This window comes from Xenopus laevis, chromosome 5S (genome assembly GCF_017654675.1).
Source record: "Xenopus laevis strain J_2021 chromosome 5S, Xenopus_laevis_v10.1, whole genome shotgun sequence".
NCBI classification, from domain to species: Eukaryota; Metazoa; Chordata; class Amphibia; order Anura; family Pipidae; genus Xenopus; species Xenopus laevis.
Window position 1 is genome coordinate 98,777,555 of NC_054380.1, and position 26,053 is coordinate 98,803,607.

At 40.3% G+C, this 26,053-nt stretch overlaps 1 protein-coding gene across 3 annotated transcripts; it reads right to left on the bottom strand.

The window, feature by feature from the left end:
* Positions 1–436: 436 nt before the first annotated feature.
* Positions 437–26,053, bottom strand: skil.S (SKI-like proto-oncogene S homeolog). 3 transcript variants are annotated; one of them, XM_041564893.1, is made up of 8 exons: positions 25,358–26,053; positions 20,471–22,017; positions 19,819–19,944; positions 9,548–9,642; positions 7,990–8,231; positions 3,193–3,350; positions 1,947–2,171; positions 437–1,064 (listed from the first exon to the last, which is right to left on the bottom strand). In XM_041564893.1, the coding sequence occupies exons 2-8, from the start codon at positions 21,473–21,475 to the stop codon at positions 903–905; spliced, it is 2,013 nt and encodes a 670-aa protein (XP_041420827.1). In that variant the 5' UTR covers positions 21,476–22,017; positions 25,358–26,053; the 3' UTR covers positions 437–902. The 3 variants fall into 3 exon arrangements, with proteins under 3 accessions (XP_041420827.1, XP_041420828.1, XP_018097723.1); XM_041564894.1 differs by lacking the exon at positions 25,358–26,053 and adding an exon at positions 25,190–25,348; XM_018242234.2 differs by lacking the exon at positions 19,819–19,944 and having other exon boundaries at positions 25,358–25,716.

Consider the following 26,053-nt stretch of genomic DNA (forward strand, 5'->3'; position numbering starts at 1 on the left):
TTTCACTTCGTGAAAAATAAATAAAAAGGAGTACAATTGCATAATATGACAGGGTTGGTCCTCAGTTCAACCCCAAACTGCTTCTGCAGCCAATGTTAAGCTGGAAATACATCAGTAATTTCAAATCTTCAAATAGGCATATCATATATACTGTGTGTGTATATATATATATATATATATATATATATATATATATATATATATATATATATATATATATAGATATATAGATATATAACTATAGATATAAAGATATATATCTATAGATATATATCTATAGATATATATCTATATATATATAGATATATATACATAAAAGGTCAAATTGAAAATAAATGGCAAATGATATTGGAAATTGGTTGCTTCCAATTTTTAAAAAATTCTATATGCTCTCAGTCGCTTTTGAAGCAACATTTTATATCTCTTATGGCAAATATTTTCTCTCTCTTATGGCAAATATAGCTTTACAACATATCTGTCACTTTGAGAAGACATTCCTAACAACATCCAGTAGCTTGGCTTTTCCACGCAATTGGGATGGGGGAACAAGTGTTAGCAGCATCAAAATGGTCTTTTCACATTAATGAAGTTGTTTGGCAACTGCCATATCAGTGGAGCCAGGAAGTGCAGTTACTTGCTGCACTGATAAGATTAGAAATCTGATTCAAACTTCAAAATAAAAAGTGAAAAACAGTTTGGTCTTAAAAAAGGAAAGCAAGAAAATTAAAGCACCCAACCAGACATTACTGGTGATGCCTTCGTTTAGAAAGTATTACAAACCACACAGACATATGAAGAATGTTTCATAGGGCAGGGAAGTCAAAACATGCCACGCTGTTCTCCGCATATTAAGTAAATAAACCCTGTTTGAAGTGTAAAGTTTTGTCTGGGTGCTGCATACTCTACTCTCCCTCCCCACTTTTTGCTGATTTCAAAATCTGAAGTTTTAGCTCTTTAATCATCATCTCCAGCTTCTCCCTGGCTTCTCGTTCACGCCTTAACTCGTCTTGAAGCTCTCGCCTGTCCGCTTCAGCTTGGTCCAGCCTTTGCCGTAGTTCTGTCAACTGTAACAACAGAAGTAAAACAAAAACAGCTTAGAATTAAAGTGTAAATGATACCCTTCTATTTCTTCACCAGCATTAACAAACTCAAAGGAAACAATTGTAAACCACTGAACTATAATCTTTTCTGAAATGTTCTGCCTATTTGGGGCTCATTTACAAGAATTGTATCATGCAAACTGATAAAGCCATGCATGTTAGTCAGACTTTTTCACAAAAACTGATTTGGGGTTGAAAAGAAAGACTATGAATTATTTAAACCCTAACTATTGCCCCCAGATGTGGCTCTTAAAAGCGAAGGAAAGGCTACAATTATGTAAGCTTTATCAGAAAGGTCTATATAAATACACCAGTAAACCCTCAAAGTAATGCTGATTTGAGTTCTCGTCAAAGGAAACAGCATTTCTTTCCTTCTATTGTGTACACATGGGCTTCTGTATCAGACCTCCTGTTTTCAGCATTAACCTCCAGTGCTAGGGCTTGAGCATGCTCTATTTGCTCCTCGCTCTCCCTCTCCATTTTACCCCTCCCTCCTCCCCTCCCTGCTGTAATCTGAGCCCAGAGCTATGACAGCAGGGAGAGACTCAGGCAGGATGTGATGTCACAACAGGCTAATATGGCAGCTGCTATCTTAAATAAACAGAGAGAGCTTCTAGCGTTGTTTACTTGGGTATGGTAAAGCATTCTGCAAAATAAATATGGTGTTCTAGCTTGCACTAAACTGCTTCGGTCACTTTCCTTCTCCTTTAAGTGTTAAACTCCCATGTAGCTGCATTATATATTATACAGTATATAAACTATACATAGCTGACTCCACTACCATCCATTAAAGTTATATAATCACATTACAAAACTAATATTCTAGTTATGAAACATATCTTTTACCTGGTTTGCATATTGTGTTTCTTTGTCCCTGTCTGTGTTCAAACCACACGAGCACTTCTGCTTTTTAACTTGCTTCAGCTTTTCTTCCAAATCTCGCTGCTCGTCATATAATTCCTCCATTTTTAGAACGTGCTCAGTCTGCAAGGATTCAAACTCTTTCTGCAAATTCTGTTGCTCCACACTCAGGTCTTTCATAGTTTTGGAATTGCTTAGAAGCTCAACTTCCTACAAAAAAAACAGTATGTCATTCTTATGTCCTTGGCCTAGATTATTACTGTATCAGTAATTGAACTAACTTTCCATTCAGTAGGGCACTGTGACTGACTTTGTAATACAATCAATATTTAGCGTATCAAAATTTGAGTAACTACTACCCGTAAGCAGCTGGTCTGTGCCCCACATGAAAATTTATGATGTTTTTAAACATGCCAAACAGCATTTATGATGATGAAATCTTCAAATTAATGGAAGCCCAACACAAGTAATGTTGGAGGTTTAGCCAGTCCAGAATATAAATGCTGTAAAAGCACAAAGGGATAATTGCAGAAATGAGAGGTGATCATCTTGCTCACATCACAAGGTTAACAAGTTACTGATGAAATCAACCCTAGTTTGTGTGTTAATGTGATAGGGACCTTACACTGTAAAGTTCCACTCTGAGATTATGTAAATTGAATGATGAACAATTTAAAGCCCCAACATAACATGTTATTTGAATGTCAGGAAGGCTATTAACATTTCCAAATGGCTCAACGGACCTCTGTCATTGACAGAGGTGGCAAATATTCGAATTAGGAATGTTTCCATGGTCGAGCTGTGGTAAATCTGACATTTAAATTTACATTCAAATAGTGGGATCAAAATGCAAATGTGTGAATTTTGAAACTTTAAAATTCAAATTTACTTATCGACCCTTGATAAATCTGCCCCTTATCAGCAGATGTTGCCAGGCCAACGGTGGAACAACTGAAAGGTGGCCATAAAGTGTAGGCATGTTATCTGAATAACTGTCCTTTCAAACCAATTTCTCTGATACTGTTTACAAAATCACCATTGTCTGAGCTAAATTCACCAATCTGTGCTAACATTTATTAAAGATATTAGCAAGGTCTATAGAAACATTACACAATTTAAAATAAAAAATCATAATATGAAGTGTTAATCAAATGTCTTTCTTAGGTGGTTATGTATTCTTAAAAACATTTCAAGCAGTAAAAAATTAACCTTACAATTACACCTTACATACCATTTGAATTTGCTGCTTCTTCTGCAGAATATAATTCAGTTTCTCTTGCTGTTTCAAGAATGTTTTTACAACTTCTTCCATAATCTGGCTTTTGTCATCCACACAGAGAACATCCTTATTAGTAGATTCAACCTTTTCCCCATTCACTGTATTGAGCTCTGTAAAATGAAAAGCTAATCACTAAAAATGAAGAAACAAAGGGGAAACAGAAGCATTTAAGAGCATAGCATATCCCTGACAAGATAATAGAACATACCACATTTCACTGGCTAACCAAAAATCCTGCAAGAATGCCAGCTCTGTTCCAATCAAAATGAGTATAAAGCTGAACATTTTAATACTATTTTGCTCATCTGAATGATAACACAAACTGTAAATGTGGTTTAGAGCATGAAAAAAAAACTGGCAGTTTCAGAGCTTGTATTACATTAATCTACTATTCAGTGTTAACTCTTTAAAGGAGCTCATTCAGGCAGCTTTGAAAGATTCACAATACAAAGTATTAGGAAGCCTTTAAAAATTGCATACAAGAAAGGGAGCTCCAGTTTAATTTGTAATGATATAAATATAAATCTTCTTTGACCTTGTCTCAGAACCATAGAAATAATCTAACAGCACTTTAAAAACAGGCCAGATCTCGAGAAAATGGCATGGGAACAATCCTACACAGGTCTTTGGGTTTGACCAGTCAAAGAAAAGAAATAACAGCAGGGGTTTGCCAAATTCAAATGTAAAAAGAGTTGGGGAGCAACATAAGCATGAAAAAAAGGTTGTGGCTATTGACTAGCCCCTATGTGCAGTGGCAGAATACAGGAGGCTCTGTTTGGCAGCATATTTGGTTTTATGCAACTAAAACCTGCCTCCAAGCCAGTGTCGGACTGGGTCAGTGGGAAACCGGGAACAAACCTGGTGGGCCCGGCCCTCGCAGGCCCATACCCTGGCATCGCGGAAGCGGCTTCAGACTTCCCTCCCTGGCCCCCTGTGCAGCTGAACAAAAATAAAGGTAGGCGCGGGGGCTGGGAGGTTGGTTGCAGCTCAGGGAGGGGAGCCAGAGGGCGCACCTGCTTTCAAGCCACTGGGAGTAATAGCCAAGGGGTTGGTGAGCAACAGGTTACTCACGATCCTCTTGTTGGGGATCACTGAGCTAAGGCAAAGGAGAGTGTCCTTCCCTTGAGGAATGCTGAAAACACAATGACATTATTATTATTCTATTGTAACCTTAAAGGGGAACAATGGCGAAAATGAAAATTGAATATAAGCTTCCTCATACTGAAGTAAGAAACTTCCTAAATAAAGTTAATATTCTGCTTTGTTTCTGAAATAATCAAGTTTATATTCACTATTCCTCTCTCAGCATCTATTTCTTTTCATTCTGTCTTCATGCAGCAATTGGGTGTCAGATGAATGATCCAATATATCTTATAAGTGGGGCTCCCTTTCCTAGCAGATATATTAGAGCTCACTCAAATACTCCACCCACCAATTCATCCCGCAGATGCTCAGCTTGGTTGGTGTAGGGGATCTGTGTAGGCTAGTCAATTTCCTCCACTCAGATCTCACGAAAACCATTTTGTACAGCACTCACTTGGTACTTGACAAATGGATTAATGCACCTTCCCTTCAGGAGGCAGGATGGTAAAAAAAAAATTGTCAAGGCAGGGCGTGCCCCACTCAGCCCTCCGCTTACTTGCATTAAAGGGACAGGAACAGCAAAGGAAATTATAGTGTTTTAAAGGAAATACAATATAACATAGTGGTGCCCTGCACAGGCAAAACTGGTGTGTTTACTTCAGAAAAACAACTATAGTTTATAGAAACAAGCTGCTGTGTAGCCATGGGGGCAGCAATTCAGGCACAGGATACAGAGGCAATAACAGATAAGTTCTGAAGAATCCCATTGTATGCTACAAAGTTTATCTGTTATCTGCTGTGTATCCTGTGCATTTTCTCCTTTTTCAGTTTTGAATGGCTGCCCCCCCATGGCTACACTGCAGCTTGTTTATGTAAACTATAGATGTGTTTCTGAACCAAACACACCAATTTTATCAGTGCAGCACAACAGTACATTATATATATTTTTTTTACTTTAGGATACTTTTGTATTTTGGTGTTACTGTTCCTTTAACCCCTTCTCCTCAGTTCCCACTAGCACAGCTGATAGAGAATAAAAGAAGTAAGATAGTAGAGGGTGGGGCTCTCTGTGCTAGAAGCAAGCAGAGAGGGAGAGCCAAAAAATCTATGTTGAGCGAAGTGCCAGTATGGCACAACATGAGAACAACATGAGTTGAAGGCATGTTATGATATAACAGACTGTAGAACTTTTCTCCCGAAGGAAGACTCGGCAGATGAAAACACATTAACCTTGTAAAACTTGGAGAAAGTATGTATTAAAGACCAGTTTACTGCTTTGCACAGTTGTTCTGCCGAAGTGGGCAAGGGCCCATTAGGTGCTGAGAGCCTGTGTGAAGTGCGCAGTTATTTGGAAGGGAATTGGGAGCTTGTATAGTTGCTATGTTGTGGTGATAAGTAGCTTGATCCATCTGGCGACTGAGGATTTTGATGCCTTAGTTCTCTTCCAGTTTGCTCAATAGAGGATGAAGAGAGAGTCTGAACTTCTGAAGTAATTTGTTCTGCGGATGTCAACTTTGATTGCCCGGACGTCTACAATAGGAAATGGTAGGTTTGATACAGAACGAAGGTAGAACGAAGGTAAAAAGGTAGGTAATGTTCGGAGCACTACCATATCCTCAAGAAAATTGCAGAAGGGGGGTTTGCATCCCCACAATGCCAATTTCAGATAACCTCCTGGCTGATGAGATCGCCACAAGTAATAACACCTTCCAAGTTAGAGGTCGATTGTAGTAAGTGGTTCAAAAGGTGGGTGTTGAGGCCTGCGTAGAACCAGATTTAGGTTCCAAGGTGGGATGGAGTGTCAAACCACTGGTTTGATACAGGCAGAGGCCTGTAGAAAAGTTCAGACATCTTGCTGAAATGCAAACTGTGTTTTTAAAAGGAGGGAGTTGGCGGTAGTTGACTCCAACTACCCCATTTACTAACTATAGTAGTTTCCTTGTCTTTAGTCAATTTGTAGGACTTTTTGGTAGGAGCTGGTAGCATTTCTCTGCCTTTTATCAACCCCATTTTTGATGCCTTGCTTGTCTCAGCTGCCAAGTTAGGCTGTGTTAGGCAATAAAAATAAAAGTGGCCAACTGGAAAGAAACTGTGGTAATAGCAAGTGTGATGCAGGTTGGGGTAACAAGGACCCTACAGCAAGTCTTACGCAACCCAGATTAGTGGTCAGCAGGTACGCTATCTAGAGGACAGCCAAGGAGGCATGCTTGATTTCCAGGGACCCATGGTGCGTGGCAGCCGCGGCCGGAAGTATGCATTTGCGGAACTTCCTGTGTATGGAGTGTAATAGTGACTTCTCACCTCAAGTAAAATAGCTCCACTCGGCCTCATAAACTATACATGATTCACGGATTTGAATGATTTGTAATCTTTGTAAAGCACTACGTAAATGTGTCGGCGCTATATAAATAAAAGAGAAGTAATTAAATAATATGGCTCAGACATAAGTGCAGTGCCTCTTCTTTAAGTTTCTTCCATAGTACCCACTAGTCCCTGCTGATAAAAATCAACTAATTCAATTATCCAGATCACTGCATCCTTATGCAGAACACTGAAGCCCTTTCTCAGCTTTTATCTTCAAATACACCAGTTTGCAGTTTCTATAGTATGCTCTTCTTGCAGCCTATATTCTGCCTGTTTCTGGAATTCCGTGCCATTCTTTTCTCCGCAACTTCAAATATTCCATGAAGCCCCATGTGTTTAGGAAACCGAGTCTACCAAAATGTATGGCTTCTCCCACATGCCAAGGGTGGGCAGCTGAAAAGTTATGTTGTATACTATCCTCAGACCCAACCTGAATGACAATTTAAGCCTTGGAGTGTACACATATTTGCTGTTTTAGATATTCTTCCAACTCTAGAAGAGTGACAGATAAAATAATGTTGTTGTGTGTCTGTTATGAGTTAATGGGGCTCCTGACCAAATGCTGAACCAACCACAAAGGGACACTTGAGTCACTGTTTTAAAGAATAAGGAAATATAAAGCAATGGGCCAATTTGTTAGGCATGATCCAGTAACTCTATCCACTTATCCTTGACTAGGTTTACTCTTCTGTACACACATTGTGCAAATGTAGTTAACAACAGGACTGGCCTACCTTAACTTGACTAATAAAGTATTCCCTGCACCTCTAGATTTGGAGCATGTGCAGTACAGAAATGGTTTGAAAAGTTTGGCAGTGTGCATGAGTCAAGGCTAAATTTAAAACAGGACATCCCTGGGTAGCAAAATGTGATGTTGAACCACCTTGATCAAAACTACCCCTGGCTAGTACATTTCCACGCACAAAAAGCACTAGACTGGGATAAAGTATTTTTCACTGGGGAGTAACTAACAAATTGGTGCCCCCAGTGATTTTAGCTTTCCTTGTCATTTAAAAATAATCCCACTCCATGGCTTCAGCTTCTTAAATTCTCATTTTCCCCCCAAACCCTCTACATTGCATATATAGGATCTTCTATTCCCACTGTTTCAAAATGTAACACTTCTCAGCTATGTTGCATCTAGTTTGTTATCCATAAATTCTCAGCCTAATCACATTAGAGAAGTGTGTAGGAATTAAGCCTGCAGAAATGCAATTTCCAGAAGAGAAAACTGAAAAGTGACGTTTTTAGTAGAACATGCAGTTCAAAGAGGAAGTCAGAAAGCTGGCACCTTTTACTTACGTTTATTGTTACTGGTCTTTATGTCTGTTTTCAAATCTACCCTCACTTGTTCCTCTATGGAGAGGTCAGGATACGAGGTAGAAGATTTATGTTTGCCACTCCTAGCCTGCTTCTCTAGTTCCACTGAAGATTTGCCACTCATAACCTCTTTCTTTGCTATTTTTGCTTCCTTGCATTGTGATACAGTAGCTGTGAGGGACACATTTGGCGCCACAACTTTATCATACATGTAGAGATAGTAGCTGAAAAGGAATATTTAACACATTTGTAAAAAAAAAATTAAATGAGGACAGATCATAATACCTTGGTACTCTTCTCCCCATACAATTGTAAAATATGCAAATTTTAAATATAAAATGAAAACAACTATTTGCCCTTAATTCTTACCAAAAAATATCTGCCACCAAATTGTATAAGCGATATATTTGGCGTATTAATTATTTCAGGGCTGTCAATCTGGGAAGCTCAGTGAGAGAAAAGTACATTAAATATGGCAGATGCAGTTGCTGAGAAAATGAAAGGTGCTATTTCACTTTGCAACATATAAATGAGTTACAACTAAGTGATAGATCATGTCTATAACACATTCCCTACTAATTTTAGCAGATGTTACATAACATGCAATTTTAGTATTTTTACAAAATTCTACTTTGTCAGAATTGGATTGCTCTGAATTTTTGGTTTTCTGTATTCTAGGACTGTCTTAAAAATATGACTAGCATCCATACAATAGTGGTCGCTTCCCAAATACACATGTTGAATGTGTCAATCTGAAAAACAACAAATACTTATGTAGGGACCCATAGGTTCAATGGCCCCCATGTCTTCAATTCCCTAAAAGTACCTTATATATTTGATGCTGGGTTAAAACCCATGTAACCACTTCTACTTATTTCCCTCTTTGACTTGCAGCAGTTCATCTGGGTGGATGTTCCATGGAGCTTGGAGTCAATGAGGCCGCATAAGTGTTAGACCCTAAAGTAACAACCACTTTAGAGAAGTCAGGGGTGAATAGGGACCCCGTGAATGAGGTTAGCTAGTGTGCAGGATAAGCAATGTTATAGCACTCTCCAGGAGGAGTCAGTCAGTGAGCATTAATTAGCAACAGCAACTTTGAGCTCCATCAAGTAGGATAATAGGGAGTAGCTCTCCCCCAGGTTCTGCTTGCCTGTAGTAAAGGGACAGCAGTACTAACAAGGGAAACGGGTTATTGTTCTATCCCTGTTCCACGTCTATTGTAGGGATCTGTACATGAGCTACGGACAACCTGGAAGGTGTATACTTCAGCTACCCCTCAGTGGTGCCATTCTGTATGTATCTGCTAAACCTGTCATTGTATCCTGCCATTTATTGAAGCCTGTGTTGTTTTTGCTTGCAAACAAGCTGTCCCTTTTCTACTATTTTCTACTTTTGGCAGTAAAGATGTGTAGTTCAACACCCTTACGTGCTCTTCTCACATAGCAAAAGCCCATCCTGCTGATAGAGGGTCCAGTGTAGCCCATGCTGTACCTCACTAGTTGGTATTTGCCTTTTTAAGCCAAATGAGGGTTACACTTACCTAGGGTGCAACAAATGTGGTCTATTGGTGGGATCATCTTCTTGTTTTATGACTGGGTACCAAGAGGGTAATTCCAATATCTGTGTATGTTCCCCCTGCAAATAAGAAGAACAAAGACTTATACAGTGACTGTAACATACATTATTGTAGCATATAACCGTTACATTAATTCGATTTTATCTTACTTAAGATACTAGGATACTAGGACTCTGGGACCTACCCCAAGTACCCCTGGCTGGTGTAGTTTTCAGCTAACAGGGGTACGGACCCAGGGCCTTAGCTAAGCAATTATAATTACTGGGTATGCCTAACATTTTGTCACCCTCCCCGCTATTATATCTTTCCTTCTCCTTTAAATGCAATTAGAATCTTGACGCCTGCGTCGCCATCCGACTTGTCATGTGCGTTTTGTGGCGTGCGTCGATCCGATGAAAAACGATTGTGGAGTTCTAGGGTGGAACTCCACGAGTGTGTTAAGTCAGATCAACACCTGTCGACAAAACGCACGCGACAAATCGGATGGAGTCGCACACGTGAAGATATAATTGGCCTGAGTGAAAAGTCTGAGATAACAACTACAGGGTCCGGCTGTTGGATGAAGATGCTGCTTTCTGCGTCCACATTGCGACAGCCGTGTTGTGTCGGATGTAATGTAGTATAACATTAAGTCCAATTAGAATCTTGACGTCTGCGTCTCCATCCGACTTATCGCGTGTTTTTTTTGGCAGTTCTATCCATATACTGTGGCAACTACCATAGCCTACAAAGCTGAGGTTTTTTTTCGTGTTGGTACTTTAATGGAGGTGAAAACATCTGATATTACTATTAACCTTTTTCAAACACAGTGCAGGGTTTAAAGGAGAAGGAAAGGATTTACATGAAAATCCCTTTAATATAATTACCATACTTCTGCCTCCCAAACAGCTATAGCAGTTCTTCTGGATGAGCATTATTTATCCAGCTTGCTGTCTTGAAAGTAAGCCCTCTCTTAAATAGATTGCAGTTGCCATTTTCAAGCTGCTGACATCACTTCCGCCCGTGTCTCCTACACTGTAAACTGCAGCTTTAGGGAGAGGGGCTGTGCAGGACTGTCTTGAAAAAACAGAGGAGAGTTCTGATTGGACAATGGGATTAAGTGGGCGGGGCTAACGAGGGCAAGACTTTCAGCACGTACAGGCTGAATATGCTAATGAAGAAAAAAAAAAAAGGGCAGCAGCAGCTCAGCAGTGAGGTGCGCATGTGTTTGCCCGGGGAAATCTCTGTTGGAGGAGAAAGGAAGCAGCTCTGGATTGAAACAGGTACCTAATAGCAGGACCTGACTTTGCCATTACAAAGTCAAACTAAGCAACATTACATTGAGCTGGGGGAATTTGTTAGAGACTATATTAAGGCTGAGATTTTTAGGGAATGTTGTTTAGAGACTTTCCTTCTCCTTTAAAAACACAAGATACTAATATTAACACACAGGGGAGATGATTTTGAGCAGAAGACCAGAGAAGTCCAAAGTCTAATTTACATCATTATCAGGCTATAAACTGCACTGGATCAGTGACTCCCTAAAGGATTTCAGTTGGGAAATTTTGCTTTGGCAACACAAAGAAGTGATGTTCTATCAATTTTATCTATGCCTGTTTAATTACTTGTCTATATGAAACAAGCAAAGAAGAGATTAGTTCATCAAAGCCATAGGATAAAAATGCAAGTTGCAAAGCAAGATTTAAATTGTATACAAACATTCATAAGCCTGCTTTCAAACATCACTTGAATATAATTAGACTTGATTGGCTGTGATACGCAAGGCTTCACTGATATTTAACCCATTCACAAACAATGACTGTTCTGACTGACTCCAGGAATCTGTACCATTAAAAACACACCATTTTTTTTTTTACTAAATAAGCAAATTTTTATACTAGACTAGACTTGTGCATTTCTAGTTCCACGCTGGTAGAAACTTTTAAAAAAACAAAACAAAAAAACAACCACAGTACAAACAATTGAACCTGGCTTTCATCTGAAACTAGAAAGATCTCTAATGCAGGCATGCTCCAGCTCTGAAAAATGATTAGGCCTACTCATTGTTCCAATGTTGATCATCCAAAACGAAAAAATTTCCCAGGTAATAGCCAATTGTGATGATACCTAATTTTGAGCATTGAGTAAATGGCTAACTTGAAACTCACCAAGAAACTCCTTTCTATGATCCAAATTATCAGTGTGTCCATGCAGTGTAGCCAACAATGCCAATGAAACGTCCCTTACTGATTGCCAAAATTGCACATTTCTGACCAGGCCCGGATTTGTGGCAAGGCCACAAAGGCCTGGGCTTAGGGTGGCAATATTAAAGGGGTCGCATGCAACCCAGCCGCAGTTCAATGTTACCAGAAACACTGGGGGACAAGCTGCTGTGCACCTAATCCCCAGTGTTTAGGAGGGTGGATTTGCACGTTAGCCCATGCCTGAAGGCCACAACGCACTCACAAGGGGGGCACACCTATGGCCTAGAGGCACCCCAAGGAAAAATCAGTGCCTGGTTCTGACACTAAAATTTTTTAAAGATTTTAAAGTCAAATCGAATTGGATTTGAATTTGATTCGAGTTTTCGGTCGATTTAATCCATGAGAGTTTTAAAAATTCGATTTTATTAATAAATATTGATTGGTCGAATTTCTAAAAAAAAAATCTATTTTATTAATAAATTTCGATTGGTCGAATTTCGAGTTTGTGGTTTTTAAAAACTCACATGAATTTGAAATTCGACCTTTGATTAATGGGCCTCTAAGAGAAGTGGGCCCAAAATGTGGTCCCTAACATTTCCAATACTCCATTATAATTAAATGATCCCAATTTTTAAAAACAATTTCCTTTTTCTTATAATAAATCAGTACCTTGTACTTGATCCAAACAAGATATAATTAATTCTTACTGGAAGCAAAAACAGCCTATTGGGATTATTTAATGTTTACCTAATTTTCAAGTAGACTTGAGGTATGAAGATCCAAATAATGGAAAGATTTGTTATCTGGAAAACCCCAGGTCCCAAGCATTCTGGATAACAGGTCCCATACCTGTAGTTTAACGGCTGAACTCCACCAGGCGATCAGGACCGATTCATCACCAGGCAATGACAATGCACGCGACGTGTCGGAAGTGCAGAGTATAATGGGACTGCTCAAGAAATCGCAGGAACAAACTACATGTATCTGAAAACGCAGTGTGCGGCGTTCACATCCGACAGTCGGATACATGTAGTTTGTACCTGCGATTTCTCAAGCAGTCCTATTATATTCTGCAATTCCTACAATTCGTGTCATCGCCTGGTGATGAATCAGTCCTGATCAGCCCTTAAACAAGTGTCTTTGCTTATAGATGAAATATAGTAAGAAGACTAAGCTAGTCATTCCAAGTACAGTGTCCATACACACACACACATGGTACAATACTACCACAATAAAATCAGACATATGCATAGAACTTATATTGTGTGACTGTATAGCAGACCTTTTGGTTCTATTTGGGACCTCAATAAACAGCAGCAGCCCCGGTGAGCCCTGCACCCACTAGACCGACCCTGGCATTTACAACATCAGAGCTCTGACTGTACCAATTTTGCATCCACTAACACTCTTTAACCTCAAATTTATAAATGACAGGTTACTGACAAAGATGTCAACTCCCCCGAAAATGATGGGAGTCTCAAGAATTTCCCAGACTCTCTCCCGGTCTACCAAAAGTTATTAATTTCCCCCAGTTTGATCATTGCGCACATGCAGTGCACATTCTGTGATGTCACTGAACATTCTGCTCACCCTATGATGCTTCCGTAAGACCCCACATTCCCGATGTCTATGTTGACAGCTCTAAACTAATGATAAATGATCTGAGTTGAACTAACCCCTAGTTACAAAGATTATAATGTCTCAGCTGCTGCACCAACCAGGTCACAAATTGGAAGACTTCTGTTGCAATTAGGGTTGCCACCTTTACTTAAAAATAATACCGGCCAGTGGGGGGCGGTCCGCGGTGGGAAAAAGGGGCGGAGCTACGTGGTGTGCCGCAAAAGGGCGGAGCAACATCGCAGAGACGTCGACGGCGCTGGAAAAAGGTAAGTTCTTTGCGAATTCGGGACAGGCCAGGGGCTTTTTTTAAAGGGTATTACAAATTACCGGCAATTGCATTGCCGGTAAATTTGTAATACCGGCCCCGGCCTTGGCAGGTGTTTTACCGGCTAATCCGGTAAAATACCGGCCGGGTGGCAACTCTAGTTGCAATACTGATTCATCATCAATCTGTATCTGGCATTAATATGCTGCCTTATAGGGTACATTAAACTGCATTTGTTTGTCCTGTAATACCTAATGGAATTTTTTTTTCTAGTTTCCCAAGTTACTATAAATATGTTTTTAAGTCTACTTGCAAGCTCCCTAGTATAAATTTTAACATTCTTCCCTTGCTCCCTCCACACCATGGCATATAAGAGAACAGCAGGAATAACTGGAGTCCCCTTCTAATAAGGACAACAGAAAGTCCCAGAAGAAGCCATTGGCATTTAGATGTCACTGGCGAAAAATAGCTCTGGTGAACACTTTTAGGTTACAGGTACACCACTTCTTATTACAGTACTGAATCTTGAAACTTTAGCTAACTAGATCCTGTTGCCATGTAATTTCTTTGTCAACAGGAAAATGCTAGTTCAAAAAAGATTTTTTAAATTCTGAAGAAAATATGTATTTAAATTTAAGTATAACTCAAGGATTCAGCACACCGGTAACAATACAAAATGTCAGCAAAATTACATTTGAGTCATGCATGGATATTTAAAATGATTCTGTCGTGATTGTTATGGTGTGGTTTTATTAAAGTGGACCTGTCACCCAGACACAAAAATCTGTACAATAAAAGTCCTTTTCAAGTTAAACATGAAATCCAATTTCTATTTTTTATAAAAGCATTCATAGCTGTTCATAGCTCATTTAAAAATCTCAGCTGTCAATCAAATATTGTCTGCTCCTCCTCTATGCCATGGGCATAGAGGTGGGGCAGACAATTACTTTCACTTTCCATTGAGCACTTCCTAGATGTCACTGCTCTCCACATATTCCCCCGTTCTCTTTACCATTTAATTGTGTAGCCAGGGCATGGGGATGGACATCCAGTTCCCCTATTCTGGTGCACAAACAAGATTCTGAGATGATACAAGGCTTTCCTTAAAAACAGTGTCCACAAAATGGTTACTGCCTGCTTGCTATAATTATGAGTTCCCAGACTGATTGAAACAAGATTCAAATAATGTATACTGTGTAATTAAAGTTATTTTCCATGACTTATGTGATAAAATATTATTTGGAATAATTTTTTTGGGTGACAGGTCCCCTTTAAACTTAATTTATTTTATCATTTTAAAATGTTATTTCTGAACCTACAAATGTATTTTTGTTGTAATATGGTGTGTAGGCAGCCATCTCAGGTAATAGTGCCTGAGTGCTTATCAGAAATAACCAGCACAATGGAACTGCTTTCAGATAAGCGATTATTTCCCCTACTTAATGTTCTTTCCAAAGTTGCAGCTCAACTTGGGTTCTTCTATTATTTCTCCCTCTTGGATACTACTCTCGTGGCTACCAGTAGAGGAGAAATTTTAGCAATGAAGTCATATTCTGATTTCATTTTGATCTCTACAATGTTGAAACCTTCTCCAGGCAACTTGCTATTTTTGGAAGGGGAGCCAAAGTTGCCACTGTCTGTATTTAATGTAATTATTGTGTAACTGCCCTCGGCCTTTGGATCTGTAGTCAGTGTTTTTTTTAACTCACTGTACCATTATTTACAGGTGCATTTAGATTCTTTACTGCAATGGCACATGGGGCAGTATTCCCAAAGTGTATTTTAGCTGGTAGAAAAATGCCTGAAAACAGACATGCCACTTTCTATTGTAAATTTAAGCTGCCTGACACAGCAAGTACAGTCAGTTCTTGTGTATTTTAATAACTGCCTGTACTAGCAGTGTTAGACATTTGGGGCTTGTAGCACTCAGGGCAATTTATCTACCAGTGCTAAGGGCAGTTTAAATGACCTGATACCACTCCTGATAATTTTAAAGGAACAGTAACACCAAACACTGCTGTGCTGGTGTGTTTGCTTTAGAAAGACTACTATAGTTTATATAAACAAGTTGCTCTCTAGCCATGGGGGCAGCCATTCAAAGCTGAAAAGGAAGAAAAGGAACAGGATACACAGTAGATAAAATATCATTTTGGAAGAATCTCATTGTATACTACAGAGTTTATCTGTTATCTCCTGTGTATCCTGTGCTTGAATGGTTGCCCCCATGACTACACAGCAAATTGTTTATATAAAGTATAGCTATATTTCAGACTCAAACACACCGGTTTTACCAGTGCAGGGCAACAGTACATTATATTGTAATTTCTTTAAAACGCTTTTTATTTTTTGGTGTTACTGTTCCTTTAAATGAAAAGCACCTTTAGTCACTCACATAGAACAGTGAAAGTCAGATCCCCTCCTGTCACCTCTCTGCGTATGTGCCACAGTATATTTCATATCATAAGAATGAATGACCATATTTACCAAGGGTGGTTTTCCCTGAAAGCAGCAGCATGTCATTTTCAGTGGCTACTGGATTAATATATTTTAGTGGTGGAGATACCCACTGACATCAAAGAAAAATAATTTTTGGGAGATTTATTGCCAGTGGGTAGTACAGATTTTTGCATTAACCCATGTGCCATCACCCTAAAGTAAATGGGAGACAATACTGGCAATTTTACCCGTTTCCAGAGTCCCTAAAATACAGGACAGTTTCTCTACAAACAGAGCTATTAACCAAAAGCAGAGTAGTGGCAGCTATATAAAAACATGGAGGTGCTATCAGTTCAGGCAGCAGGTGAGTCAAGAAGCGGTTATCTTGTTACCTACCCACTGTTCTGCTGACAGGCTGTAGGGGCGGAAGAAGGTGCGGGCAACATCATTCCAATTTACAGTGCACCAGTAAAGAATGACTGAAGGTTATCAGAGCACAAGTCACATGGCTAAAGGCACTTGTGAAACTAACAATATGTCTAGTCCCATGTCAAATTTTAAAATGAAATATTAAAAAAATGTTTGCTCTTTTGAAAAAGAGATTTTAATCCAGGATTCTGCTGGAAGATTGCGGTTATCTAATGCATTTTGTAAAAAACAATCTGAAACTTCAATTTTTTCACTTGTCTCTTCATATGTTGCCATTTGTCTCCTCCATTCCTTTTACAGCCACCTACTTTTCACACCACCCACATCCACTGCCTTCTTACGCCTTAAACCTTTCTCTCATTGTTCTTTAGCTCTTAAATTCGGTTATTACCCTGTAAATAGGTCTCAGCCACTTCAAAATGGAACTAAAATAAAAGTCTGCTTCTTGGAGCACTAGCTCTTCTAATTCAGCCTTGATGTTTACAACACAAGGCCCCAAACATTCTGGGGCTCATTTATAAACTTCACGCAGGGCAAATTGGTTCACACAGTGAATATATATGCCCTGAAAATTGAGCGAAGGACTGGCCAGATATGGGATGACTTTGACGTAGTTGGCCATCTTAAATATATTGCAATATATGGACTAACAATCCCTGTTTTGTTTAAAGGGTAAGGCATTTTTCAGTAGCAGTATGCACAAAATGTCGCTGTCTTAGAATATATTGATAATGGGTGGAGTGCAGAGGACTCTTGTATTTGTCTATATGTATTTTGTGGTCACAGCCTCATTGCACCCCCGCCTAATGGTTTTAAAAATTAGTGGTGAGCACAACTTTCCCTTGTTTGTTATAATATATCTGCCCTGCTTATGGTTACATTTATAAAGCTGTGTGCAAACAGAATTGCGAAATTCTTTTTTTCATACTGCGAATGTCTATAACAGCTTTTTAAGTATGGCAAAAATCACAAATTGTGAATATTATGCGCACACTCTGCTTATAATTCACGCCACAACTTTGGTAGTGGAGTAAATATTCGCAAAACAGTTTTGCAAATTGGAATTTAAGTTACTGTCAACGTTATTTTCGGCCACAACAACCACGAACAGGGGGCGTACTCAAGCAAACATTTGTCTCATTTGTGAGCCATTTGCGAAAACGTATTCTCAATAAGAATTCGCAAAAAACGGAAAGACGGGCACAGCAGTGCAATATTTTATCGTTCAGGAAAAAATACAACCATTTGCAAATAAATATGCGCAATGCAAACTTTATAAACAATCCCCTGTGACTTTTAGCAATGTCCAGCCTTCTATTTATGTCACTTAGTTGTGGGGCAGGACCTCCATCCTCCCATGTCTCATAACAAATGGCATTTGATAATTGAAACTGAATGTATTTTATTTGTTGCACTGTGTATACTAATAACATATTGTAAAATAAATATTACTATATAAAGATCTACATTCACACTGTTACAGTCCTGTAAGAAGCTGACAAACAATGGGGAGTTTCCTCAGATCACTAACCATAATATTGTAGTTTGCTAATGGCAACCTATACCAATTTTTGTTATAAAGTTGCTTGCATGTGCCATAATATTTACAATCATTAGAAGATAAATGCTGCTTTTATTTGGCACTGAAAATGTTAGTAGAGCCAAAGCAGTTTCAGGATGCACGTGTTATAAAGGCTAAAATGAACAGACACAAAAGAACCGGAATCTAAAGGTTGCCATACACAGGGAGATCCGCTGGTTTGGCGACATCCCTTACTGATATGCCCACATTGAGGTGATACGAATCAGAATGGAGGCAATACGGGCTGTAGGATCGCGGGACTGCATCAACAAACAGATGCGCCCACAATCTGATATTATTTTTTACCCTGCCCGATCGACATCTGGCCGACTTTCGGCCAGACATTGATTGGGAAAGCCCGTCGGACGGCCCCACACACTATCCAATAAGCTGTCCATTCGGTCTGTCTGCAGCTTTTATCAGCCCGTGTATGGGGGCCTTAACACAGGCATAAATGCCCAGACTCGTTCAATTAAAAAACGTCTTACCACTTTGGCTTAGGTTACAAGAAAAACATTCTCCCTACCAATGACTTTAATGGAAACCACCTTCCATCTCCAGTACAGAGGTTTTTCGTCCCATAACGCTTCAATGTGTTTTAAATTGGTAGTTTACCTTTGAGTTAACTTTTAGTATGTTACAAAGCTGCCAATTCTAAGCAACTTTCCAATTCGTTTTTTTTCTCATCGTTTTTGAATTATTTGCCTTCTTCTTCTTCTTTCCAGGTTTCATATGGGAGTCACCGACCCCATCTAAAATCAAATCAAATGCTTTGTAAGGATGCACATTTATTGTTAATGCTCATCTTTCTATTCAGGCCTCTCCTTTTCCAGTCTCTCTGTCAAATCAATGCATGGTTTGAACCAAGCAGCTAGATTGTTGAAACTGCAAACTGGAGAGCTGCTGAATAAAAAGCTAGGTAACTCAAAAACCACAAATATCCAATTGAAAATTGTCTCAGAATATCACTCTCTACATCATACTAAAAGTTAATTTAAAGGTGAACGCCCCCTTTAAGACCTGGCATAGACACACTGTGATTTTAGTATCCAATCTGCTAATTTTCAACCATATTAAATTGGAAGACTGCCACTCTATTCAAGGCTATTTCCAGACCAATATGTACATGGACTCAAATGGATATTGAACGGGCCATGTGAAACCTCTTGTCTGTCAATGACTAAACAAGCAATGTATGCAGTGTTCAGGCAATTCCACTGCCTGGGGCCCACTATTGCCTAACTGAGGGTACAATAACTAAATTTCCTCCATTTGACATACATCAGTACACCTTATTTGGTGAATTTGCCAATCACAGTGATTCATGCAACATTTGGCATTCCTGATACCAGTCATAATCAAACTGATCCAATCATTTGACCCACGAGCCACTGATTGCATTACATAGGGAGCCACAGAGCCACAGAGAGAGAACTGTATCCTTGCCCAGTGAACCTGTGTGTAACCTTCCTAATTGATATACCACAAAACTTGTCTGATATGTATTGGGGGGGGGCTCATGTTTTGGCCTCGTACATGGGCCAATTACTAACGCTCAGGTTAATCATACACCATGATGCTTTAGGAGAAGAATAAAAAAAAAAATGTAAATGTATCTGTATATATTTAAAATGATGACTTTTCAAAGGAAAGTGGTACCAATGTACAGGACTAAGGCCTCATGTAAAGCCATCCCTAGAGCCTCAGCCGTCATACTAACCTGTTTGCCAAAACCATTAATTAAATGCAGAGCAGTACAGTGGGGTTGGCACCATTTGATGCCCTTCTTACAGCTCTCCATGAGCACTTGAAGCCAAGCTGATGTTGCCTTCAAATGAGCATACTCCTAATTAATGATAAAGGGCAAAGAACTGTGAAAAAGATGTCAGATGGCCAGAGATTAAAGCCACCAACTGCTCTACTCTGCATTTTTTTAAAGAGATACGAGTAAATAGGGCAGTAATGAGTAGTGCAGAGGAAATGGAGATTTCATTTGTATAAATGGTTATATAAACATTCAAAAGTTATTAACTAGGGATAAACAGAATCCACTATTTTAGGATTCAGACAAATCCGGAATCCTTCACAAACAATTAAGCCAAATATCAAACTTAATTGGAATCAAAATGCAAAATGGAACCGTGCCCAAAATGTCACATAATTTTTAAGATTGCGATTCGGTTCAACTAGATTCTTGGATTCAGCCAAATCTGAATCCTGCTGAAAAAGGTAGCACCCTGGCCAAATCCCGAACAGAATCCTGGATTTGGTGCATCCCTATTATTAACTACTTCTTCTAATTAAGAACATTTCTGCTCTCTGGTGTAATTTGGTGTAAACTCCTTCCAACAAAAACGTAAAAACCGACTTACTTTTGGTTGACTCCTCTTCGGGTGATTTTTCTTACTGAATTTTTCTTTCATTTCCTTTAGGAGCGCATTCATCTTTTTGCCTTCAGGTGTATCTAGATATTTTGGGCTAAGATGAACATAACAGTGCCACTTAGCAGAGTCAAAGCCCCAATGGCAAGTCCTTTTGTCAGGGGATCTGTGAGAATGCATCACAAAGGTTTGTGTTGAGAACATCCCATAACATTCCAAACATTGAATGCAAGGGGCATCTGGCTGGGAAAAAAGATGAGGTGCAAATAAACCCTGGCACTTTCCTAAACAATCGTGCTCCACTTCAAAGGCACTGCCAGTTTCCTTTAATTGAGCCAAAGAGTTTTTTGCAGGCAGCAAGCTTCCATTTTGTGGGAAAGTCTGTGGCCGCAAAAGAGCATTGCATAGTCTCTGAGCATCAGTCAGTGTGATCAAACCACAAGATGGGGCATTAAATGGAAGTATGCCCAAAACCTTTAAAATGTGGAGCTGGTCTGAAGTACACCGAGAGCAATATATATACATTTCATCACAGACAATGTTTATTTGCTGGAGTGACAAGTCCCGGAGAACGGAATTTAAGACTTGAGGGAGGCAAAGTCTTTTTTCCCCTCCTACCATAAAACAAGAAATGGATTCCCCTTCCAGTTCAGTCTGTGTAAGCTCTGTTGAACTGTCTGAAGGAATAAGAAGGGGTCCTGGGTGAATCTGAGGGGAAGGAAGAGGTAAAAACACTGTTGGAGACATGTTTTCATGGGAGAAACGTGCTGAAAATGCTGCTGGTCCACCCAACGAACTTCGACTGCTCAAATTAAACTGCGCCAAGGTGTGTTTCAATCCCGGGTTTAAGTCAGTATTCTCCTCGGCAGATAGTTCTTTATAATCATCTATTTCCATCTTTATTGTAATTACCTTCTTAGCAACATTAGGAACCTCAATACTGATATCCATTTCTTTAGCAAGCTTTTTCAGTGGAGGGCTACCATCTTCACCCATGTTTAGATTAGTTTGTGATTAAAAAAAATCTATAAAAACTAGTAATATTTTAGCCTCTAGGAGGCAACATTCCAGCAATGATGTAATATGACTAATTCCCTGATTCTTTAAAAACTCTGAACATTTTAAGTTACATTTTTTAACTCTGTGTATACTCCGTATCTATATATTCCTGTGATAGGTTTAAATATGTCCAACTATAATAAAATAACAAATGATAAAATTCTTTAAATGATAGAATTCTTTTTAAAAGAATGCTATGTGCATAGAATTTTTCAAAGTGCGTGTATATATACTGTTACTTTTACCGAAAGCGTGAACTATGATTTTTAATTTATATACAGCAATGTATGCTACAAAATGGAAACGATCTCAAAACAAACACATAGGATTGAAGCTGCCGGGTAGCACGAGCATTAAATGGCGACAGTCCTTCCAGCAATGTGTTTTCCAGGATTCACTTAACAGAGCTTCAGATAAAGGCATATCCAGGAATGAACAGCAAGCAAGCAGCTTCTGGTTGTGCATCAACAACAGTACATCTGTGAAATAGACAAAGAAATAATGGGGGGAAAAAAATCAAGAAAAAGCAATATAACCTGATCAAATGACAGATGCCTATATCTCATTTAAAAATAAGTTACAAATAATTGTGTTTGTAGACATGTCAACAAGGCACGCTCAATACTAGTAAACAGCAACAAAACAATGCTGTTTATGGGCATACGCATCAGCAAGACGAAAATGAATCATTCTGCTCATAAAAGAAGATCATCATGTGTTAGTCTTTCAAATGATTCCAGGCATATTAATTCATATGCCAAACCTTTTTTCTTCCCTCTAATGCTCAGCATTACCATGCGTGCTGCATAATCGATTTCAGACACACAATAAAGATCCATCCAATAGGAGACAGGAAAACGTGACAGCAGGTTTAAGCACATGTGAATAACGGGGGGAAATGGGAGCTGAAATTTTCATGCAAAAAATATATCAAGTGATAATGTGAATGTAGCAGCTAGCAGTTCACTGCAGTCCAGCAGGAGGCTGATAAGTGCTATGGATGCTGATAGCAAACCCCCAGGAGCTTCCAGTCTGACTGTAAACATCCCCTTGCTCTGCAGTTCCCCCTCAAGGCATTTAACCCTCTGCATTTGATATCAAGGAAACGTACTCATGGTGGGTTTCTAAAGCAGGATATTTATAAGGGTCTGGTTAGGGCTGTCCCACGCTCCTGCTAATGCTGAAATTCATTTTTTTTTTTTTTTTTAATATCAGAAAATTGTTGGCATTATGAATCACCTTGAGACGTAAATATTCATTCATTCTCAACATGGGACTCCTTAAATGGAACTGATGCATCCATATAACAAAAGGCTTAACACCATATGCATATTATTACCATTAAATCTTTACTCTGCAGAAGTATCTAAACATTCCAATACAAAGCAAAGGGCACTTATCTTCTTCCTTATTAATGGAGTGATTTTTTTTTTTTTTTTTTAAATGCAGAGTAAGATTTAGAACGAAAAGCATCGGAACGGAACCGGTCAGGCATTTCATAAGTCATTGGGAGTTGGCTATTTTTGGTGCTTTTCAACCTGCTGAAAAAAGACCAGCGTGTCATCAGCCTAAATGTCAATGTCACACAACAAGAACAAGCCTATGTGCAATTATCTGTTTTGAATTACAAAAAAAAAAAAAATGTAGACACACAAAAAGAGCAAATGGGAATAGACCCAAAAGATAACCCAGGTATGGGATCTGTTATCCAGAACCGGTTATCTAGAAAGCTCCAAATTACAGAAAGACCATCTCCCATAGACTCCGTTTAATCCAAATAATCCACATTTTTAAAAATGATTTCCTTTTTCTCTGTAATAATGAAACAATACCTTGTACATGATCCAAACTAAGCTATAATTAATCCTTATTGGAAGCAAAACCAGCCTATTGGGTTTATTTAATGTTTACTTGATTTTCTTGTAGACTTAATACATGATCCACACTAGGGAAAGATCCCTTATACGGAAAGACCCAGGCCCTGAGCATTCTGAATAACAGGTCCCATACCTGTAATGGTAAAATGTAACCAAAAAATGTTCCCCATTTTATGTTCTGCTAACAGAAACTCTGACATGTGCTGTCAATAGCTACATTGTCCAGAGCATAAGTGCATCTGCTGGAGTGTGACCTAACAAAGGGTCAAGGCAAATTCAAACATTAGCATTTTATAAATGTGTACAGCATGGGAACCCCCATTGCAATAGGGCAGTGAACGATGCATGCAAGCGCAAGTGCCAATTCATTGACACTCCCATGTTCCTTATACAGCTTATACCAGGGTGTAGAAATACAAATTGCTTCTGCTATATGGAATAGAAACTAGCATTGTAAGCACAGCTATGACTGTATAGACCTACCCCTGCCACCAACAAGTCTGCCCTCACTGTGCACAGGGAAGAACAATACAGCCGGGAATGTCTAATGGTTGCCCCAGCAGCTGCTGTTCAACTACACTCCTCTCAATGCCCAGTCTCTAGGCTGCCTGCACATGAACTTCACCAACAGTTGCAAAGCTAAATGCAGCGGCTCTAGGGGATAATGTTAACGTGTACCTCAAAAACAGCAAAAGAGTTAAAATCCTGTGTCTCACCACACAGCTGCCCTCTCTTTGCCATTTCCTTAATGTCACCTAAACACCCCTTTCTTTAGTGTCAATGCACAAGCTATGAGACAGTGCCACCACAAGAATGTACACTATACGTTTGTGCCAAAATATTCATCCCCGATGTCTCCAAAACACCCCCCTGCCACAACAGTGCCTTCCAGCCAATATCCCCACCCCCACAACAAGGCCCTCCAGCCAGTATCCCCCCTGCCACAACAGTGCCCTCCAGCCAATATCTCCCTTGCCAAAACAGTGCAATCCATCGAATATCCCCACCCCACAACAGTGCCCTCCAGCCAGTATCCCCACCCCCACAACAATGCCCTCCAGTCAATAACCCCCCTGCCACAACAGTGCCCTCCAGCCAATATCTCTCTTGCCAAAACACTGTCCTCCAGCCAATATCCTCACCCCCCAACAGTGCCCTCCAGCCAGTATCACCACCCCCAAAACAGTGCCCTCCAGCCAATATCCCCACCCCCAACAGTACCCTCCAGCCAATATCCCCACCCCCAACAGTGCCCTCCAGCCAGTAAACCCACCCCCAAAACAGTGCCCTCCAGCCAATATCCCCACCCCCAACAGTACCCTCCAGCCAATATCCCCACCCCCAACAGTGCCCTCCAGCCAGTATGCCCACCCCCACAACAATGCCCTCCAGCCAGTATCCCCACCCCCAAAACAGTGCCCTCCAGCCAATATCCCCACCCCCACAACAATGCCCTCCAGCCAGTATCCCCCCTGCTACAACAGTGCCCTCCAGCCAATATCTCCCTTGCCAAAACACTGCCCTGCAGCCAATATTGCCCACCTCCCAACAGTGCGCTCCAGCCAGTATCCCCCAAGCCACAACAGTGATCTTCAGCCAATAACCCCGTCACAACACAGCCCTCCAGTGAATACTCCTAGAGTCAGTACAACACAGCTCTCCAGTGAATACTCCTAGTGTGAATACAACACTGCCCTCCAGCCAACATCCCCCGGAGCCAACTCGGTGTGTCACTGGCAACACGAATCAAGGCAAGAGAAAGCAGCAGTGTTACCTCCAGTAGCGGCGGCTGATCAGTAGTCAGGGCACCGGGGCAGGTGCAGCAGAGCAGTGAGCGCGGTCCCCCAGTAACCTACAGGGCAATGCCGCATATTCTCTTCAACAGAGCGACACGGAGCCTAAGCGCACGCAAATGATGCGGCCCGGGATAGCCTTTGCCTACCTTGCTCAGGGGAAACGACTCTTCCTCTGGTCCCGGTCCTTCTCCAGCTCGGTGCCAGCCAGGCTCCCCTCCCTTCGGTACACAGCTCGTGACGTCACCGCTGCACACGGGCCGCCTCCCTCCTGCTGTCTGTCGGCTCTGTCTGCGGGGCTCCAGGGCGCTGGGGGCGGTGACGTCAGTAAGAGGGGGAGGAGTGGGGGTGAGCGGAGGGCAGACGCGCTCGTCACGTGATGTACGTGTGTGGAGAATTCTAGTAATGTTCGTCTGTGTGTATGTAGTGTGCGTGTGGGCGGGTTTCACTACATGGATGTGTGTGTGTGTCTGCCAAGTGCGTAAGCTGCGCCTCCTCGCACACGCTGGGAATTCTTCATTTATAGCTCTTCACGCTGCACCTCCCTGTGACTAGTTCCAATGAACCACCCAACCCTTGTTTTCAAGGAGCTGAGAGGCCCAGGCAGCTTTACTAATAAAGGAACACAGTCTTTCACTTTAACATGTAACTTTTGTACAAACTGATCCGGGGGAGACAGTAGAACACTTACCTGCTGCTGCTGACACGGGTAGGGGGATAACGACAGAAGCCGTGCAGCAAGCTTTGCCTGTGGGTTTGGTCACGTGCACAGACTCTTTCTGCTGCACATGATATTTATTTCTAACAGATATTTCCATGAGAAAGATTTGTAGCAATGTTACAGT